Raw genomic sequence first — 18,597 nt, 5'->3', positions numbered from 1 at the left:
CCCAACCCCTCCCACCCCCCATTGATCTTTGGTGTGAAATCATACTTACGATAGTTGAGATGAGAGAGAGAAAATCTCTGGGGGATCATTTAATGTTAAGAAAAGATTTGCTTTGTTTTTCTTATTTTGTTTTACAAATAATTTGTTTTCAACAATTTGTTAATAATTGAACTATTTAATAAATATTTTAACCAAAAATTTTACTTATAGTAGGCAGTTTGATTTTAGTTAAGAATTAAAACAAATTGTCATATACATATATATATTATACACACCCACACACATATAGGGTGAAATGATAAAACTTTCACCTTAAAAAAAGAACAGGATTCCATTTCCATTTAATGAAAACCGTTTTTTTTTTGTTTTTTTTTTATAGATCATCTACTAGTTGGGCAGTTGTGTACAAGTCCCAAGAGCGATAGGAGCCTTTTATCGTGTCTGAAAGTGACACAATGTTTAACGAATGAGATTGAAGATGCGCTCTACCGATTCAAGTTATGACAACAGGACCATTGCCAGCATCCTCAAAATGCATCACTAGATTGTCACGAATAACAGGGACGTGCCCAGGGTGATGAAAACAAAGTTTCCGGCCACAGTTATGATCTTTGGTATGGTTTCAAGTGAGGGCCACATCATACCACCTCACATCTTTGAAGTCAACTTGAAAGTCAACACCAAAGTGTAGCTGGATGTGCTGAAGAGTGTGGTGATCCCTTGGTGCAATCAGGTGGCCGTTGGCAGACCCTTGGTGTGGCAGCAAAACTTGGCGCTGGTCCACAAGTCCAAAGAGACCAAAGCTTGGCTTCAGAAGAAGTGCTACAACTTTGTACTCTTTTCTCACTGCCCCCCCCCTTGTCCCCCTCCAACCTGAACCTGCTGGACTACTTCGCCTAGTCATACGTCAAAAACAAACATGACCTATCAGAATCATGATGATGTTGCGCACATAACGCTCGTATAGTTACTTACTTCTGATGGTCCTGCAACAACCACGTGGAAATATCGAGCATTACTTTCATCAGGTGTAGCACTTATTCCAGGTACAGGCTCTGCAATAAGCCGCTGAGTCTCCTAAAAAAAAGCAAGAAGAAAAAATTATTAAGAAAGGGAAATATAAAACATTCAACAGTTGAAAAGAAATAATTTTTATTATCAGCTTTGTATATCCAGCCTTAGTCCCTACCGTTTGAGCTATCATCAGATGAATAAAAAAATAGCTAAAAAGAACCGTCAATATATAAATGTTGATATATTTGTACATGCATACATGCAAACTTCAAGCCGGCTTACGCCTGTCATGTTCCATTTCAATTTTTACTTCTTAGCAGCTATTTTTACCAGCTAAACATCCATAAAAAAACGGGCAAAAAACAAATGCAATCATTTGACCCGTCTCGTGCCGCTGTGACCGTGCGTTTCGGAGAAGATGCAGTTAGATAAAAATAGAGACAGACAAACTGAGTTTTATGAGATCAATCATCCAGTTTTCGGCAGAAAAGACAAAACTGTGTAGAGCTAGAGGGTTAACCAATCGAAACTAACTTTACTGATCATTGCTTGACAGTTTCTGAAATCTACATAATAGATTCTTTTTTGTTTGAAAGTCAAAGATTTTATTGTTTTTTAAAGTTTATTCTACATATTAATTCTTAATAGAATTATTCGGTTAATCAAATAGATATTCACACCTGCCTTGTTTTGTCACATGACTATTCAATATCCTACACAGTTTAATCAAATGTTGTCAACCATATTTATTCTAGGTGTCCAGACATGGAAATTGCATTGTAACATTGCGTTCTCTTCGGTCAACTCGCTCACGGCTGACGAAACATAGGCATCCCATAGACTGCATCATGCTCACCCTCAAACGCTGCAATATCCCCTTTAATCTTTTGGAAACATTGGCAGCAGACAGAGACACTTGGCATTTCACATGTGATAGCGAGATGACCTTCTTCAACAATGAAGATGAGTGAGCAGCTACAGAGCGTCGCACACGGAGATAATGACGATGAGCAGCGGCCACTCACCATCAAAACCCAAATCCTGTCTTCCTGTGCTCTATCTGTGCAAAGCAGTGTAGATCATACATCGAGCTTCACAGTCATCAACAGAGTCAATTAAAAAAAAAAAGAAAGAAATGATGACGTCATCATCCACACGGATGGACTACCAGTTGAGATCAAAACACATGCAAAGAAGAGTGACACAGCTAGAAAGAGTGAAAGACTACAGTTAAAAATGCTGCAACTGGCCTTCGTGCTGAGATCAAGATGCAGCATCTGTTTTGTCCTCATTTAATTTCTGTCATCTGGATTGCCCCCTTTTTTCAGGAGCTGAATATCGTCCATGTAAAAAACAATCTTGAATCTATGTCCTCATGGGAGTGTTTATCTATAAATCATTTAATGCTGAATAAATTTGTCAAATGGAATCCTAGAGATAGGATTAACTGGTTTCTTCTGTGGAAAAGCAACCATTTATTAAGTCATCTGACGACGACTTCTGGCTTTAACCGACCATTTGTCTGAACATTAGCATGTTCAATGTTGCAACTATGAAAATTTTTATTAAAAAAATACCTTGCTCTTCTTTTATTGATCACTCTTTATAACCTTGTTAAGTTCATTTTTTTTTAAATTATTTTTTTTAATTTAAATTTTTTTTTTTTTTTTTTTAACAAAGGAGTTACCACTTATCAAGAAGAAAAATAAACAAAGAGAGGAAAATAGATGGAGAGGGGAAAATGACAGAGGGGGGAAAATGACAGAGGGGGGAAAATAGACGGAGAGGGGAAAATAGACGGAGAGGGGAAAATAGACGGAGAGGGGAAAATGACGGAGAGGGGAAAATGACGGAGAGGGGAAAATGACGGAGAGGGGAAAATGACGGGGAGGGGAAAATGACGGAGAGGGGAAAATGACGGAGAGGGGAAAATGACGGAGAGAGGAAAATGACGGAGAGAGGAAAATGATGGAGAGAGGAAAATGATGGAGAGAGGAAAATGATGGAGAGAGGAAACAAATGAAGAAAGAACCCCCCCCCCGGAAGAACACTTTTGAATACCTTTAACATGGTGTGTGTGTGTGTGTGCATATAATAGTGGGCATGTCTGTGTGAGAAACGGTTTCTACTAAACTCCTATCAATTTTTGGTTTACAGACTTGAAATTTGATATATAGAAGATCTGGACCTGTAGAACAAATTTGATTTAGTTTTTAGTCAACAACATTAGCTGCTAAGGGGTAAAATTTTTTTTTTAATTGGAACTTGGCAGGTCTAAGTCAACTAAATGTGTTATTTCTACGCATGTGCAAAAATACATTTATATTTTTAACGAGTTTTTTTTTTTTTTTCAGTTTTTGTATGTGTATGGATCTTGGTCAGACAGTAAAGAATAATGCTGGAGAGACATGTTTTGGTTTAAGTTCTAGCTGATGGCACCCAAGTCATTTTTTTATTTTTTTAACTTTTGAAATTACTACTATATGTTGGGTACAATATAATAATCAATAGAGAATTTGCCATAATAATAATGAATACGAAATCTGCATAAATTAAAATATATTTAAACATATTTTAGGGTCCGGCAACGCTAGGCAGTCTTCTAGTTATTTTACATTTCTCAGTTTTGTTTTATACAAGAGTTTAACAGTTGCATAATTTTGTGTAAAAAAAAAAAAATTTCAGGGGGTGGGAATTTCTTAAAAAAATGGTTATGAGGAAAAAGATTTTTAAGTAAAAAAAAAAAAAAAGAAAAAAAAAAGAAAAAAAAAGCGTTTACGGAGGAGGGGTTCATAATAAAAAATATGGTTGGGGGGGGGGGAGATTTTTAAGTAAAAAAAAAGGGGGGGGGGGCCTTAAGAAAAAAAATGTTTATGGGAAAACATTTGTCAAACAAGTGAATTTGAAGTATCCCCATCACAGCCAATTAAACAATATATCTCCTTTTCGTTATTTCTCTGAACCTAACACTGAATCTTCTTTCTTATTCTATTTTCTTCAACGTTTTTTCTGTATTAAAAAAAAACTCATTCTTTTTTCTATAAAAGCTCTTCTGACCCAGATTACGGTCAGTTACACAGCCGAATTATCAGTTAATTTGTTCGTTTTCATACTCATTCACCAACTTCATATAATAACCAGTTTATCTGATATTATCGTATAATAATAACCAGTTTATCTGAAATTTCTTTTCATGTTTTAAACTTCCTCAAAGCTAATGTATGTTTATGTTTGCATATTGACTGCCAAGAGTGCTCAATTCTTTTTATAGAGCTATACATAGTTCAACTCATGAGCGAGAAAGAAATATACTCACACATTTGTAAATGTTGAGTAGAATTTTTTTTTTTTGAGCTGCTTATTTTTTCTATTTTTTTTTTTTTTGTTTTTAGTAGAACTCACTCCAAACAAGGCATGAAGACATTCATGTAAGGAACTTAAAAATAAAAATTAACTATTTCAAAATCAAAAATTAGCAAACGATGCATTAATTCAGACCCAGAAAATAGTAATTCCTTCCCATCCACCCGATCAAAAGTATCACTCATGGAATGCGAGGACTAAAGGACAAAATAAGTGAAGTAAAACTGCTTTAAGTCCACTTTCTACTTTTTACAAATATAGATAAACAAGTGTGTGCATGTGTGTCTTATTCGCCTGGCAAGGCCACAGGGGAGACAACCAAGCAAAATTCATCCCAAAGCAGCAAAACTAAAGCTGGCTTGCCAGGACACTATATAAACAAATGTAGGCAAATTTAGACATATTTTATCGGTTTGAAAATATAGGTTCTTTTTTACCAATTGTCATTAAATTCTAACCATAGAATAGTATTATAAACTTCAAAAAGTCTGCAAATTTTCATGTAGTTTCGAACCATAAAATCAAAGATACAAGCATTTCAATATTCAATTTGGCTACGAGTATATATGTATATAAGTTCCAAATCTCAACGACTATTGATCAAAATTTAACAAATGAAGGCTCGTTGGAAAGGTAATGACTTGAATTGTGTAGTGGGCTATGTGACATTTGATTTACATTGGTAGAGTTACCAAATATGGCGGGATAATCCACCATGCAGTGGGGGGGAGGTTTTGAGGGGTTTTGGGTCTGAGCAACAGGGTGAAGGTTCCAGAGATGTCACCCTATGCACACTCACACCGTTTGATGTAGAGCTACCGAACTTGCCATGATAACATCAGGGGAATGAGGGAGGTTTTTACAGGTTACATTGCTCACTCACACCAACAGAGGTAGGGGCCCCAAGGAGGGGGTCACTTATAATGGGGAACTCTAATTAGTGTTCATACGTTTATGTCAAAGATTCCCACTACTGCCCACTCATATTCGTTTGAGGGGGTTGCTTTGTTTTTGATAATCCAAAAGTTTGAAGCTATCTCTTTACATCCACACCTTTTCATAACCTTCCATAAATCGGAGTCCATTTTTTGAAGACGTTTCTTTAACCCAGTAAACAACAGGTACTTCTAATATATATATATATATATAGGATTGTTGTTTTTCTTATACACATATTGTGAATGTGTATATTGAATTATCTTCCTACATTCTATCGATATCTGTTCAGGTTTTGGGTGTTACTCTTTTTTTTTTTTAAACCCTGATATTGGCGACAATTAATTTTATTTTTTTTCTTGTCTAATTTTCCATTTCCCCACGTTAGAGAGGAGAAAAAGAAAAAAAAAAACACTACTTATTTTTTAAACGGTATTCACCTTTTTTTTTTTTTTAATGTTTGTAATGTTTTCTCTTGATAATGTATCGGTTGAAAGACGTATCAAGGTTTATTTTAGTTTTTCTTTTTTTTTTTTTCTCGTTATAATCGCTAATTTGTAAATATATAAATTTACTCTTAAATCGTTTTTATTAACGAATTGTCACTTTACCCTAAAAGAATTATTTGTTTCCTAACTCCGAATATCTTCTTCAAAGCTATTATTAATTTTTATACCACAATATATATATATATATATATATATATATATATATATATATATATATATATATATATATATAGGAGTTATAAGTATATAAGATTTCTTTGAATAGAGATTTTCGATGTGATAAAAAACTTGACATCAGGTGAAACTTAGATACTAGAGGAAAATATATTGATAATAGAAAAATATATGATGGTGTATATAGATTTATTGATCAATTTGAAACAAGGAAATACAATACATTGTGTAAGGGTTATGAAAGCTCTTTATGCCAGGCATTTTGAAGCCCAATGCTTCTCATCAGAAGAGGAGGAGGGTACTAAGTAACATGATTATATATATATAATATATATATATATATATATATAATGTATATGGCATAATCACATTGACACACCGGTTCTCATCAGATCACTGAAGTTGAGCAACGTTGAGTCTGGCTAGTAACAGATGGGTGACCATTTGGAAATTCTAAACGCTGTATGTGCTCTTTGCTTATCTGGACTTTGTTTCCAGATGTCCTGACCCTTCACTTGCCACTGGTATTTAACAACGCCAACTAAGGAGAGGTTGTTTAGAGATTGCACAACTCTTGCTACAAAAATTCCACATGCAAGTACCCTTACAGTCGGTATCCATAGTCTGTCAAGACTGAAGGAGTGTCCGGTGACGAATAGGCTCCTATATGGTTGACTATTTTAAAAAAACTGATTACATATGATAGAAGATGTATCGAGACACAGGAATGGGTATGTTTGATCTGGCAGAACGGTGGTTCATTAAAATTGTGGGGGTCTGCGTTCGCGCCTAGTCCACAAAGTATGGAAATAAAAAATTTTAAAATATAAAAAAAAAAACGTTTACAAGTGTTTTTGATATAGATGTACATAAGAATACCTTGATAAGTATGTTTTAAGTTAAATAGGGATGGTATAATAAAATTGTGGGGTCTGCATTCGCGCCTGGCCTCCATAGAATGAAAATAGGCACAAACCTATCATACTTTCATAAATCAGAGTCCATTTTCTGTAGGCTGTTTTTGAACCCAGACAACGACGGGTACTTTTGCTAGTATATATGTATATACTTGTTTGTTTTCACTAAAATTTGGAATAAGTTTGCATAACAAAAATTAGAATAGTTTAAGTTTTAGTGAAAACTAACAAGTGATTTTTTTTTTTTCATTATATACAGCGTCTGCCCTAAGCAACTAAATAATTTTATTTCATCATTAATTTAAGGACAGCTAAAATGCTTTTAGTCTTGGTTGGCAATCACCCAGAGAGGATATATCGACAAAAATCACTGGTTTCCATTAGAAAGGGCATCTGGCCTATAAAAAAAAGAAAGAAGAAATGTGTTGCATTTCAGGTTATGTAGTTCAATTAATGACCTGTCCAGAGATAATTTAGAAGTCCATTTCTAAAAGCCTATAAACACATGCCAGCACGTAAAACGACATTAAATCGATTATGATCGATTTAAGGACTGTTTAAGGTGAGGAAACCAAGTCTTTTAAAACTAAGTAATAGAATAAGTACTTCAAACTGATTTACTGATAACACGTTCATATAAACATGTGAACATTGCATTTTCAAGGGACGATTAGAATCCTATATAAGATTTCTTTGAATAGAGATTTTCAATATGATAAAAAGCTTGACATCAGGTGAAACTTAGATACTAGAGGAAAATATATTGATAATAGAAAAATATATGATGGTGTATATAGATTTATTGATCAATTTGAAACAAGGAAATACAATACATTGTGTAAGGGTTATGAAAGCTCTTTATGCCAGGCATTTTGAAGCCCAATGCTTCTCATCAGAAGAGGAGGGGGGTACTAGGTAACATGATATATATATATATATGGCATAATCACATTGACACACCGGTTCTCATCAGATCACTGAAGTTGAGCAACGTTGAGTTGTGCTAGTAACAGATGGGTGACCATTTGGAAATTGTAGACGCTGTATGTGCTCTTTGCTTATCTGGACTTTGTTTCTAGGTGTCCTGACCCTTCACTTGCCACTGGTATTTAACAACGCCAACTAAGGAGAGGTTGTTTAGAGATTGCACAACTCTTGCTACAAAAATTCCACATGCAAGTACCCTTACAGTCGGTATCCATAGTCTGTCAAGACTGAAGGAAGCTAACATATATATAAATATCTATAATATAAAGCTCTGTGTGTGTGTGTGTGTGTGTGTGTGTCTGGTCACGAATAGGCTCCTATATGGTTGACTATTTTAAAAAACTGAATACATATAATGATAGAAGATTTATCGAGACACAGGAATGGGTATGTTTGATCTGGCAGAACGGTGGTTCATTAAAATTGTGGGGGTCTGTGTTTGCACCTGGTCCACAAAGTATGGAAATAAAAGATTTAAAAATTAAAAAAAAAAAAAACGTTTACAAGTGTTTTTGATATAGATGTACATAATACTTTGATAAGTAGGTTTTAACTTAAATAGGGATGGTATAATAAAATTGTGGGGTCTGCGTTCGCGCCTGGCCTCCATAGAATGGAAATAGGCACAAACCTATCATACTTTCATAAATCAGAGTCCATTTTCTGTAGGCTGTTTTTGAACCCAGTCAACGACGGGTACTTTTGCTAGTATATATGTATATACTTGTTTGTTTTCACTAAAATTTGGAATAAGTTTGCATAACAAAAATTAGAATAGTTTAAGTTTTAGTGAAAACTAACAAGTGATTATTTTTTTTCATTATATACAGCGTCTGCCCTAAGTAACTAAATAATTTTATTTCATCATTAATTTAAGGACAGCTAAAATGCTTTTAGTCTTGGTTGGAAATCACCCAGAGAGGATATATCGACAAAAATCACTGGTTTCCATTAGAAAGGGCATCTGGCCTATATATAAAAAAAAAAAAGAAATCTTGCCTTAAATTAAAAAAAGAAAATGTGTTGCATTTCAGGTTATGTAGTTCAATTAATGACCTGTCCAGAGATAATTTAGAAGTCCATTTCTAAAAGCCGATAAACATATGCCAGCAAGCACGTAAAACGACATTAAATCGATTATGATCGATTTATGGACTGTTTAAGCAGAGGAAACCAAGTCTTTTAAAACTAAGTAATAGAATAAGAAGTACTTCAAACTGATTTACTGATAACATGTTCATATAAATATGTGAACATTGCATTTTCAAGGGACGATTAGAATCTTAAAATGATCTCTCGGTTTGACTTTTTGAAATGGTGAGTGAATGCATGACATCCAGTAGGATGCCCCATATACAACAACAACAAAAAAAAAAAAAGGCTTGAGAATTGTTAATTTGATGTGAATTGGATAAGATCCAATTCAATGTTTGCTTGGAAACAAGTCAAATTTTAACAGACAAACTCAATGAGAAAGTGGTTCATGCCAAACTTTACTAGAATGACAAACTTATCAAGTGAAATTTCGTTTTAAAGTAACCAAACCCCCTCCCCACACATTTGGATTGTCATAGTCGTCGGCAGAACTCGGATACAAGTATAATATTTTGCTCATTGGGATTGAACCAACCTCAGCTATAAAGTGTTTTAGGTGAACTACAAGGTGCAACTTCATGTTGCATACACCTCACATGTCATCATTCGCTGCGGCAACCATGTGCTTGACATGCAGGGTCAGGAAAGCATCTTGCAGCAGGTTGCCAATACACTATTACGTGGAGTACCGTCTTGTCGCATACCAACCGGGCATGTTTATTCAGGGGTGCATCTTCCCCAGTGAATTAAACGTGTCCCCAGAAATCGACCTGGAAATTTCTACAATTCGGCACGGTACATACAGTGCTTAGCCTTTCCAAATAGTCATCCATCTGGTACTGACCAGGATCATTGTTGCTTAACTTTGGTGCTCTGGCGGATTGTAAGAGCTTAGAAATAAGCAAAATTAAAAAAAAAAAAAGAGAAAAAAAAAAAAGAGAAAAAAAAAAAAAGAGAAAAAAAAAAAAAGAGAAAAAAAAAAAAAGAGAAAAAAAAAGAAAATTACTAATTTTTTGTTAAATTTTCATTAAAATTCAATTAAATCTCTAATATATAAAGTAAAGTCACTTTCCATGATATCCATTCGGTCAACAAAACCAGAGCCCGTGGAATCCAAGGTCATAGCCAGGAAGGACTGGGGTGGAGGTATCCAAATTTTCGTAGCAAAAATTTTACAGAATGTTTTGTTTGTTTTCATTATAATTAGGGCAAAAATTGCAATTAATGTTTATTGAATGTTCTTATAACATGAAACTTAAATACTTTGATTTATGAAATTTTTTATTGTGATTACTTTGTCAAATTACTCAACCTGATTAATAAATGCAATTTTTGAGTTGCCCTAATTATAACTTATATTATAATTTTTTCAGTCTTCCAGCCCCCCCCCTTTTTTTTACATGTTGGTCACCACTTATCAAGCCCCGAAAGCCACACAGGGATAAGGGTTATTTCGTGTACAGTAATAAATGGGATAGTATCGTAGTAATCGTTAGTATTGGATATTTGATAAAGTGTCTTACTTAAGGGGGCGGTTCATCAGGAATTTGTTTATGTTGGACTTGAAGACGTCCAAGTTGTAGTCAGGTGGGAAACAGGCAAACGGAACAGAGTTCCACAGGCGTGCACTGCTAAGAAAGAAGCTTTGTTCATGGAATTTACGTTTTGATTTAGGCACAGATAAAGAGTGGGAAAAATTATTGACAGTGGTTTCAGATAGACAGGTGTTTATCGTGAAAGATTGGCGAAGGGGGACCATAGATTGGAGCTCAGACGAGCACTTGCCATGTTAATTTAGTTCCAAGGTTTGTGATTCTGGGTTTCCTACTAAATTTTCCTGGGGACAAGATTCTTTAGTAGACTGCCTGGCTTGACCAGTTGTAAAATATGTTGAAATATTTTAACTTATGAAGATTTCATATTTATTATTAATATTCTAGAGTGAATTCTCTATTGATTATTAGATTGGATCCAATACAGAGTAGTGCCCCCCCACCCAGCATGGCCTGGTCATAGAATATGCTTAAATATTTTAATTTATGCATGTTTCATATTTATTATAAAATCAAAACATAGCTCTCCACCCTTATCCACTACCATCTGTATTATATCCCGACGTACAGAAAAAATTTTTTTCATAACTTTGTAAAGAGTAGAAATGTATATTTGCTTTATATATGTACTTTAAGCAGTCTTACAACTGCCAAGTGTTAAATTTTGCAATTTGGACCCCTTAGAAGCTATTTTATTATTATAATGATAGATGTATAGAGACACAGGAATGGGTATGTTTGATCTGGCATAATGATGATTCATTAAAATTGTGGGGTCTGCGTACGCGCCTGGTCCACAAAGTATGGAAATAAAAAATTAAAAAAAAAAAAAAAAAAAAAACGTTTACAAGTGTTTTTGATGTAGATGTACATAATACTTTGATAAGTATGTTTTAACTTAAATAGGGATGGTATAATAAAATTGTGGGGTCTGCATTCGCGCTTGGTCTCCATAGAATGGATATAGGCACAAACTTTAATAAAGACTTTTCATATCTATCTGCATAAGTATACTTTGATAATTATGTTTCAGTTTGAAGAAATATGGTATAATAAAATTATGGGGTGTTCGTTCGTGCCTGATCTCCATAGAATGGAAATATGTCACAAAGTTTAACAAGGTTTTTTAATATAGATCCACAGAATATTGTGATAAGTGTCTCAGTGTGAACAGGTATGGTATAATAAATTATGGGGTTTATCTATTTTATTTTTACTTTCATCATATTTTGCTTTGGTTTTGATACCCTCAAATTCGAAGCTATCTCTTTATAACCCTTTTCATAACCTATCATACTTTCATAAATCAGAGTCCATTGTAGGCTGTTTTTGAACCCAGTCAACGACGGGTACTTTTGCAAGTATATATATATGTAAAATGAACTCATTTTTTCCCCTCCGAGTTTGACCATAATAGGATTAAAAATCAAGACATTTCATGCAAATGTAGTATGCACAAACTGCAGCACAATATCTGAGGTGTGTTATAGGCATATTAACTCTCCACCACTTCGCTGATCGTAGATTTCTATATTTTATCTGGTGAGAGTTCACTGACAAAATCGGTTAGGATCAATGGAAGTAGTAAACTCTTCTCTAGCTAATAAATTCCTCCTTCCACCGCCACCCATTTACACGTTCGTGATCGTTCACAAGGGACAGTTATGAACAAACACCAGCTTAGGTTTTTAAAAAAAACTGGATTGGAATTTGGGTGAAACACACCACGCTTACTTTTTCGTTGCTTAATTACCATTTATTTTCCAACATTTATACACTGAAAAAAAAAAAAAAAAGGATTTCTTTCAATTTTTTTTTCTAAATAAACATAATACATAATTTGTTTCATTTCACTTTGTCCGATGTTTTTTTTTTTCCACTGTCTTCGTTTTTCCGATTTCCTTTGAAAGTTTAACATCGTTTCTTTTTTGTTTTTATTGAAACACTGTTATTATTCACTTATTCTTTACTTTACCCCCCCCCCCCCCCCCTTTACACACACAAACCTACAAAAACCCGGCAAATGCCGAGTAAATAAAATAAAAAATATTTTTCGTAAATGCGGAACTAAGAATCCATTTTTTTTTGCAGTTATCTTTTTTTCTTTTTTGAAGGTCCATCTCATGTTTTTATATAACAAAATATTTTTTTTTTTTAGATTTTGCTGTGCTAAAAACGAATCTGCAAACTGTTTCCGTCGCAAAAAAATACTTTGCCTGACATGAAGAAATTACTTTTTCGAACAGTGGGTGATCACTTTTCCATGTTAATTTAGCTTAACATTAGCAACCACTTTCTGGCCACTTGAGAGAGTGTGCATTTTTTTTTGCGTGTTTATCTGGTTAAAAAGGGTTTTTGACAAGGCAGTTTGGTACGCGACTGCATATTTCCCAGCCTTCGTTTGTGCTCGCGCATAGCGTAAATGAAGGCTAGGACTGTGAAATGGAAAATAGTCCCAGAGTTCTGGAGTTATCTATAAATATAAAAGCGAAAATGTGTGTATGCATGCATGTATGTTCGCTTTTTGTGTATGTCTGTAAAAGACTTTTTCTGATAAGCAGTCTGTCGGCTCACAACTTACAAACTTTTTATATCACATAGAAATCATAATATCTACGAGTTAACAACGGAGATCGCCTGTCTATTTAATTTGCTCGACTTCAAAAAAGATAAATATTCAACATTTTTCACTCGCCGCATGTGGGTTAGGCTTTTTCGTATAATAAAAGCGACACTAATTCTGGCGGTATTTTTCTGGTCGCGATCGCCGGAAATGTCCGAAAGCAATCAGATTTGATCAATGTGTTTTCCTTATATCAGACAATTGCTATTCAATTTGGATAATCCCCTTTTTATGGGGAGCTGGTCCCTCCCCCCAACATCTTGGGAAAATAAAAATAAAAAAAGCGTTCCCGCAGTAAATGAAATACTACCCCACAGTCAAAGTTGACCTCATTAAAATGCGCACCTGCCAATTCTAATAGTTAAATAAATTCAAACGCGTTTCCGTTAATATTTCGTGGTGGCTCAATGGTTAACGTCGCACGTTTTTTTTCACACTTTAATTTCCAAATTTGCCGCAAGGGTTCGGGTTCGATCCTCATACTCACCTACCAAAACTTTTTTATTTTAACCCCTCACCCCAGAGTTTTTATTTACCCCTAACCCTAACACCTCAAAACACCCGGGAAACGCCGGGTACCCCCCCGCTAGTCAGCAAATAAAAACACAAAAAATGCAAAATGCCGCTCTCTCAAGTTACCACAAAGTGGGTGCTCATTCTAAGTTGAATTTACATCGAAAATTGATCACCCACTTTCTTTTTGCGACTGGAAAAAAAAAAACAAAAAAAAAAACAAACTTTGTTATATACGAACGTGAGATGGGCCTTAAAGTAAAATAATACCAAATTATTTTGGGCAGATTTGCCGTTTAGTTGTACATATATCCTCGAACAAGGTAATCACTAAAAGGGACTCTTAAAAGTCGTCACCTGTATCAAGCTAAAGTTTGTTTACAGGTTTTACGAGCTTTAAACAGGTAAAATATAATTACATACTTATTGAAAACGTGATCACGTGATTAACAAATTAAAAAAATAAACTGAAAGATGAAGTTTTGAAATGATTACATGTATCTTATTTTATTTAGCATGAAAAACATTGACCAATAAAAATGAAATTTTCAGTACTTATGTAGTTTTGGTGTAGGTTATTATTTGGAAAACCATTCTTAATAAGGAGATGAGTGTGTTTTCTAACTACGAAGGGTGACATTTTTAACATAGGGAATACCTAGCTCCTCTACTCTGGATTTGGAAAAATAAATTAAAACTGCTTCAGTCGAGGAGAACTTCTTCTCTGACCGGAAGACAGAATAGATACTGTACTTGATCCTCGCCTGAAGACAAGTCCTTCTTTTGTGTTTTGGACATTTATCACTTTCTTTTTTTTAATTGGTGTCTGCTAATTTCAAAATTCCATAATCCTGAACTTTCTTTGGTTACAGCTTTTATATTTATAAGAAAGGACTAGCGGGACCTGCAGAAATTCCACAGAGAACTCATTCATATGTAATATATTGATGCTGGCATCCTGTACATGTTCGGCATAAATGGAGATGCTCTGATATTGTAGCTCTTTTGTTAAAATTGCAAAAGTATTTATCTAAGCTAGAAGAGGCGCCCGGCATAGCCTGGTCGTAAAGTACGCTTAAATATGATATTTTGATTCTTGCAGATTTTGTATATATTATTATACAGTTAATGTTCTATCGATTTTTATATATTATAAAGTTATGATTTAAAAAAAAAAAAAAAAAAAAAAAAAAAAAAGAAAAAATATTCACATGACTTGGGTGCATCAGCTTGAACCAAAACCAAAACTTATGAAAAATATATAAATAACTTGAGTTCCTTCAGCTATAATCCAAACCAAAACTTAAGAATTCTTGGTAAAATTATTTATTACAAGAAATGGAAGTCCGTAACGATTAAACGACAGTCACTTGGATGTAAGCGTGACACACACAAAATAAATAACACGCTATCATATTAATATATAGATAATATTTAGGTTAATAATACATTCCAAAAATACAAATGATGTCACGTTAAAGCTTATCATTAATAAATCACACTTTCAACACAATTGCCATTTGAGCTTTTAATGTCTGTTGTTAGCAATACTTTTTCAGACTGTTTCTGTAAAACTTTAACAATAGAAATCAAGAGGTTGGTCAAAAGCTGGTCCCATACCTTAGAGAATATTCATCAACTGTGAAATTAAAATGCTGAACTAGTTTATGCATAAACAAATGTATTTTAACAAAAGATTGTAATGTCAAAGTTGATAAAACTATAAAGAGTTCTAAATCCACCTGAGGTGCCAAATACTTGGATAAGCTCTACCCTTCCCCAGCCGTAGATGCCAAATACTTGAAGGTGCCTGAGGTACCAAATATTTAAGGGAACTCTAGCTGAAGGTGCCACATACTTGCAGAGCGCTGACTGGAGATATCAAAATAGCAACCAAGCTAAAGGTTACAAAAAATAGTGGGAGCATGAGCTAAAGGTGCCAAAATTATAACCAAGCTAGAGGTTGCAAAAAAATAGAGGAGTCAGAGCTGAAGGCAAAGGTTTTGCGTTCTGACTCCACAAGTTCATTTTATCCAACAATTTGAAGCAAATTTGTGTCAAAATGGGAGACTATGAATAGTAAGGTTTTTTTTGCTTTGTTTTTTTAAATAATGTTGCATGTCAGATATTTTTCAGGAGTCAAATTAAATCTTTTCCGCCGACTCCCAACCTAAAATATATTAATGTTCCTTAAAAACATTCCTATCAGTTAAACGTAATCCAGACAAGACTATTCCATGATTAATAAAGAAAAAAGGTAAAGAAATCAAAATGCGAATAGATTTTAGAAAGCATATAAAATGCAACTTGGAAGAATGACAGTAAAATGGCAGCCAAGTTGAGCTGGCAATGGATCATCTCTCGTGGTAAAAGAGGTGGAAGGAAGGGATGAGGAATGGTGTCATTATTAAGCAAAAGCTGCAAGGTATAATTAGAGTCGGTGGCAGGTAGACACTACTTGACAGGCTTGAAATAGAAAGGAAAAAATAAATAAAAATTAATTAAGAGCCTGACTCAGCTATATTTTTTAAACAAACTTTCTTATCTCTGAGGTAGAGAGTCAGCAATTTTTGCAAGAGTTAAAAAATTAAAAAATAAAAGGAAAACTCGAATTTTGAAATTGAAACATTTAATGTTTTAGTGGTAAATTATTACATGAAACCATCCTAAACATTAACTCACTAAAAAAAAAAAAAAAAAATTTAAATGGAGTATGTATAAGATTCATTTCTAAAGCTGTAGTAAATAATGGGCAATCACCAATTCCCCCACTATCCAACAATCAAGAGGTTGTTTGCACAGCAACCGAAAAGGCTAATATGCTTGCCAGTCGGTTTACCTCCAACTCCACATTGGACCTAGCAAATCACTCCTTTCTTGACTTTCCTTTGCAGACAGACACCACACTAGATTTGAAAATTGTCCTTCTCAGATGCGTGATATCATAAAAAACCTAGACACCTCAAAAGCATGTGGAACCGATCTCATTCCGGCTGTGCTGTTAAAAAAATGCTCCGCTGAGGTTGCTCTAGTCTGCTCCAAGCTTTATAACAAATGCCTTAATGAATCTGCTGAAAAAATGCTTCTGTGGTACCAGTTTACAAGAATACTGTTTTTTTTTTGGTTTTATTTTTGTTTAACGGCACATCATGTTTTATATTCAAATTGTCCTCATTCTTAAGGAAGGTTTCTTGGAGACAAATAACCAAAGGATTAAATTTGGTTTGCAACAATAAAATTTCATTGTAATTTGCTTTCAATCCACGGCAATTCCATTGGATTTTCTTGTAATTCATGAGGATTTTTTTTTGGTTTGAGGAGTAACCTCAGTTTCCATGTCTTCTAATTCCGTAAATCTATTTGTAGTAGTAGTGGTGGTGACTTCTGTTGGTGGTAATTTCTTTATATTATTTTGTTTTTTGGTAGATGTATTTTTGTTTGTTTTTGAAGTGTGTTTTTTTCATTATGAGGAAGACATATTGGTGACCTGTGTGGTCTTTCTTTTAACTGATTTTGTTTTTCCTTAGTTTCGTCTTTTTCATCATCTGCATGACGTACTGGTGATTTTTGTGGTCTTTGTTTTGATCGACTGTTTTCTTGGATGTTTTGATTTTGGTTGAGAATTTGTTTTATTGGTAACATTAGTTGATTTAATTTTTGGAATGATTAATTTTTAATGATATGTTTGGTTTGATTTCATTTATAAATTTGGGCCAGTCGTTTGGTTCCAATTGTAACAATTTGTTTATTAGTATTTTGTATTTAGAGTCTTGGTTAGTGATGTTGGATGATATACAACTTGAGGTGACTTGAGAGTACGTCTTTTTCTTCATGTATCCATCTATTTTCCTGGCTTCGAGGAAGGAGATGTTTTTGGTATGTTTTATTGAAACTACTTCCTTTTCTTTCTTCCAGATTCTGCATGCTCTAGCATAAGCAGGATGGTTTTCTCCACAATTTGTACATTTGCAATCAAGATTGCAGTCATTGACAGTGTGGTCTGGATCACTCTGGCCACATCTGCCGCACACTGCTCGTCCTCTACATGCATCCTCATGGTGCTCAAACTTCTGGCATTTAAAGCACCGAAGTGGGTTTGGTATAAAGGGTTCAACTTTTTCAATGTTGAACCCAATTTTGATTTCTTTTGGGATAGTGGGTCTATCGAACAGCATAATGTAAGTGTTCGTATGTATAGTCTGATTTTCTTTTTTTATTGTAATTCTTTTAATGTTTATTACTTCTTGGTTTTTAAGTTCTTTTGTTATCTCTTCAGTAGTGCACATTGAGAGGTCTTTCGATTTTATTACACCTTTGGAGGTATTCAGATTCTTGTGTGGATAACTTTTGATATTTATGTTGTGGAAAGTTTTCATTCCTAGGAGAAAAGTGGCATGTTTTTCTCTTTCTACATCCACCAGTAGGGTTTTATTTTTTTAAAGTTTTGACATTTTTTGGGGTAATATATGCCGATATAATTTTATGTATAATAAACGGTGATAAGTCAGTTATTTTGGATTCTTCGGTAGATTCCAATACAATAAATTTTGAGGATGTTTGATGTAGTTCATTATCTGAACTATCCGAGTCGACGTGTTGGCGCTTGGAGTTTTTATAATTTGCCATACATATATATATTTTAAATTCATTGTTTATGCTCCCCACCCACCTCGGAGTTCAATATTAGGGTATGTTAAGGGGAAAACCCATTCGTTTTGTCATGCCAGGGCTACATAAACAGTATACATGTTCTAAATGGGAGCCACGAGCACCCATAATCCTTTAGTTACACAACCCAAGTCATTTGTGGTAACTTCCGGCACTATACAGCCACCGCCTTCTAACACATGGAAAAGAGGGGAAAATATGTATATAGTTTATAGTGGTATAGGGTAGAACTGTATTTGTTACGG

General features: G+C 34.3%; 1 protein-coding gene across 1 annotated transcript in view; it reads right to left on the bottom strand.

Moving 5' to 3' along the window:
- Nucleotides 1-18,597, bottom strand: part of LOC145252553 (ubiquitin-conjugating enzyme E2 N) — a 60,557-nt gene that overhangs the window by 14,229 nt on the left and 27,731 nt on the right. The window contains exon 2 of the mRNA XM_080112106.1: nt 976-1,077. Coding sequence (XP_079968232.1) covers nt 976-1,077 — 102 coding nt within the window. The remainder of the gene's footprint in view (nt 1-975; nt 1,078-18,597) is intronic.

This window comes from Euprymna scolopes, chromosome 29, assembly GCF_053919585.1.
Source record: "Euprymna scolopes isolate OS-2025 chromosome 29, ASM5391958v1, whole genome shotgun sequence".
In the NCBI taxonomy this organism is placed as follows: Eukaryota; Metazoa; Mollusca; class Cephalopoda; order Sepiida; family Sepiolidae; genus Euprymna; species Euprymna scolopes.
Note: the sequence above shows the minus strand (reverse complement) of the source record. Positions and strands in the feature narration are given on the sequence as shown.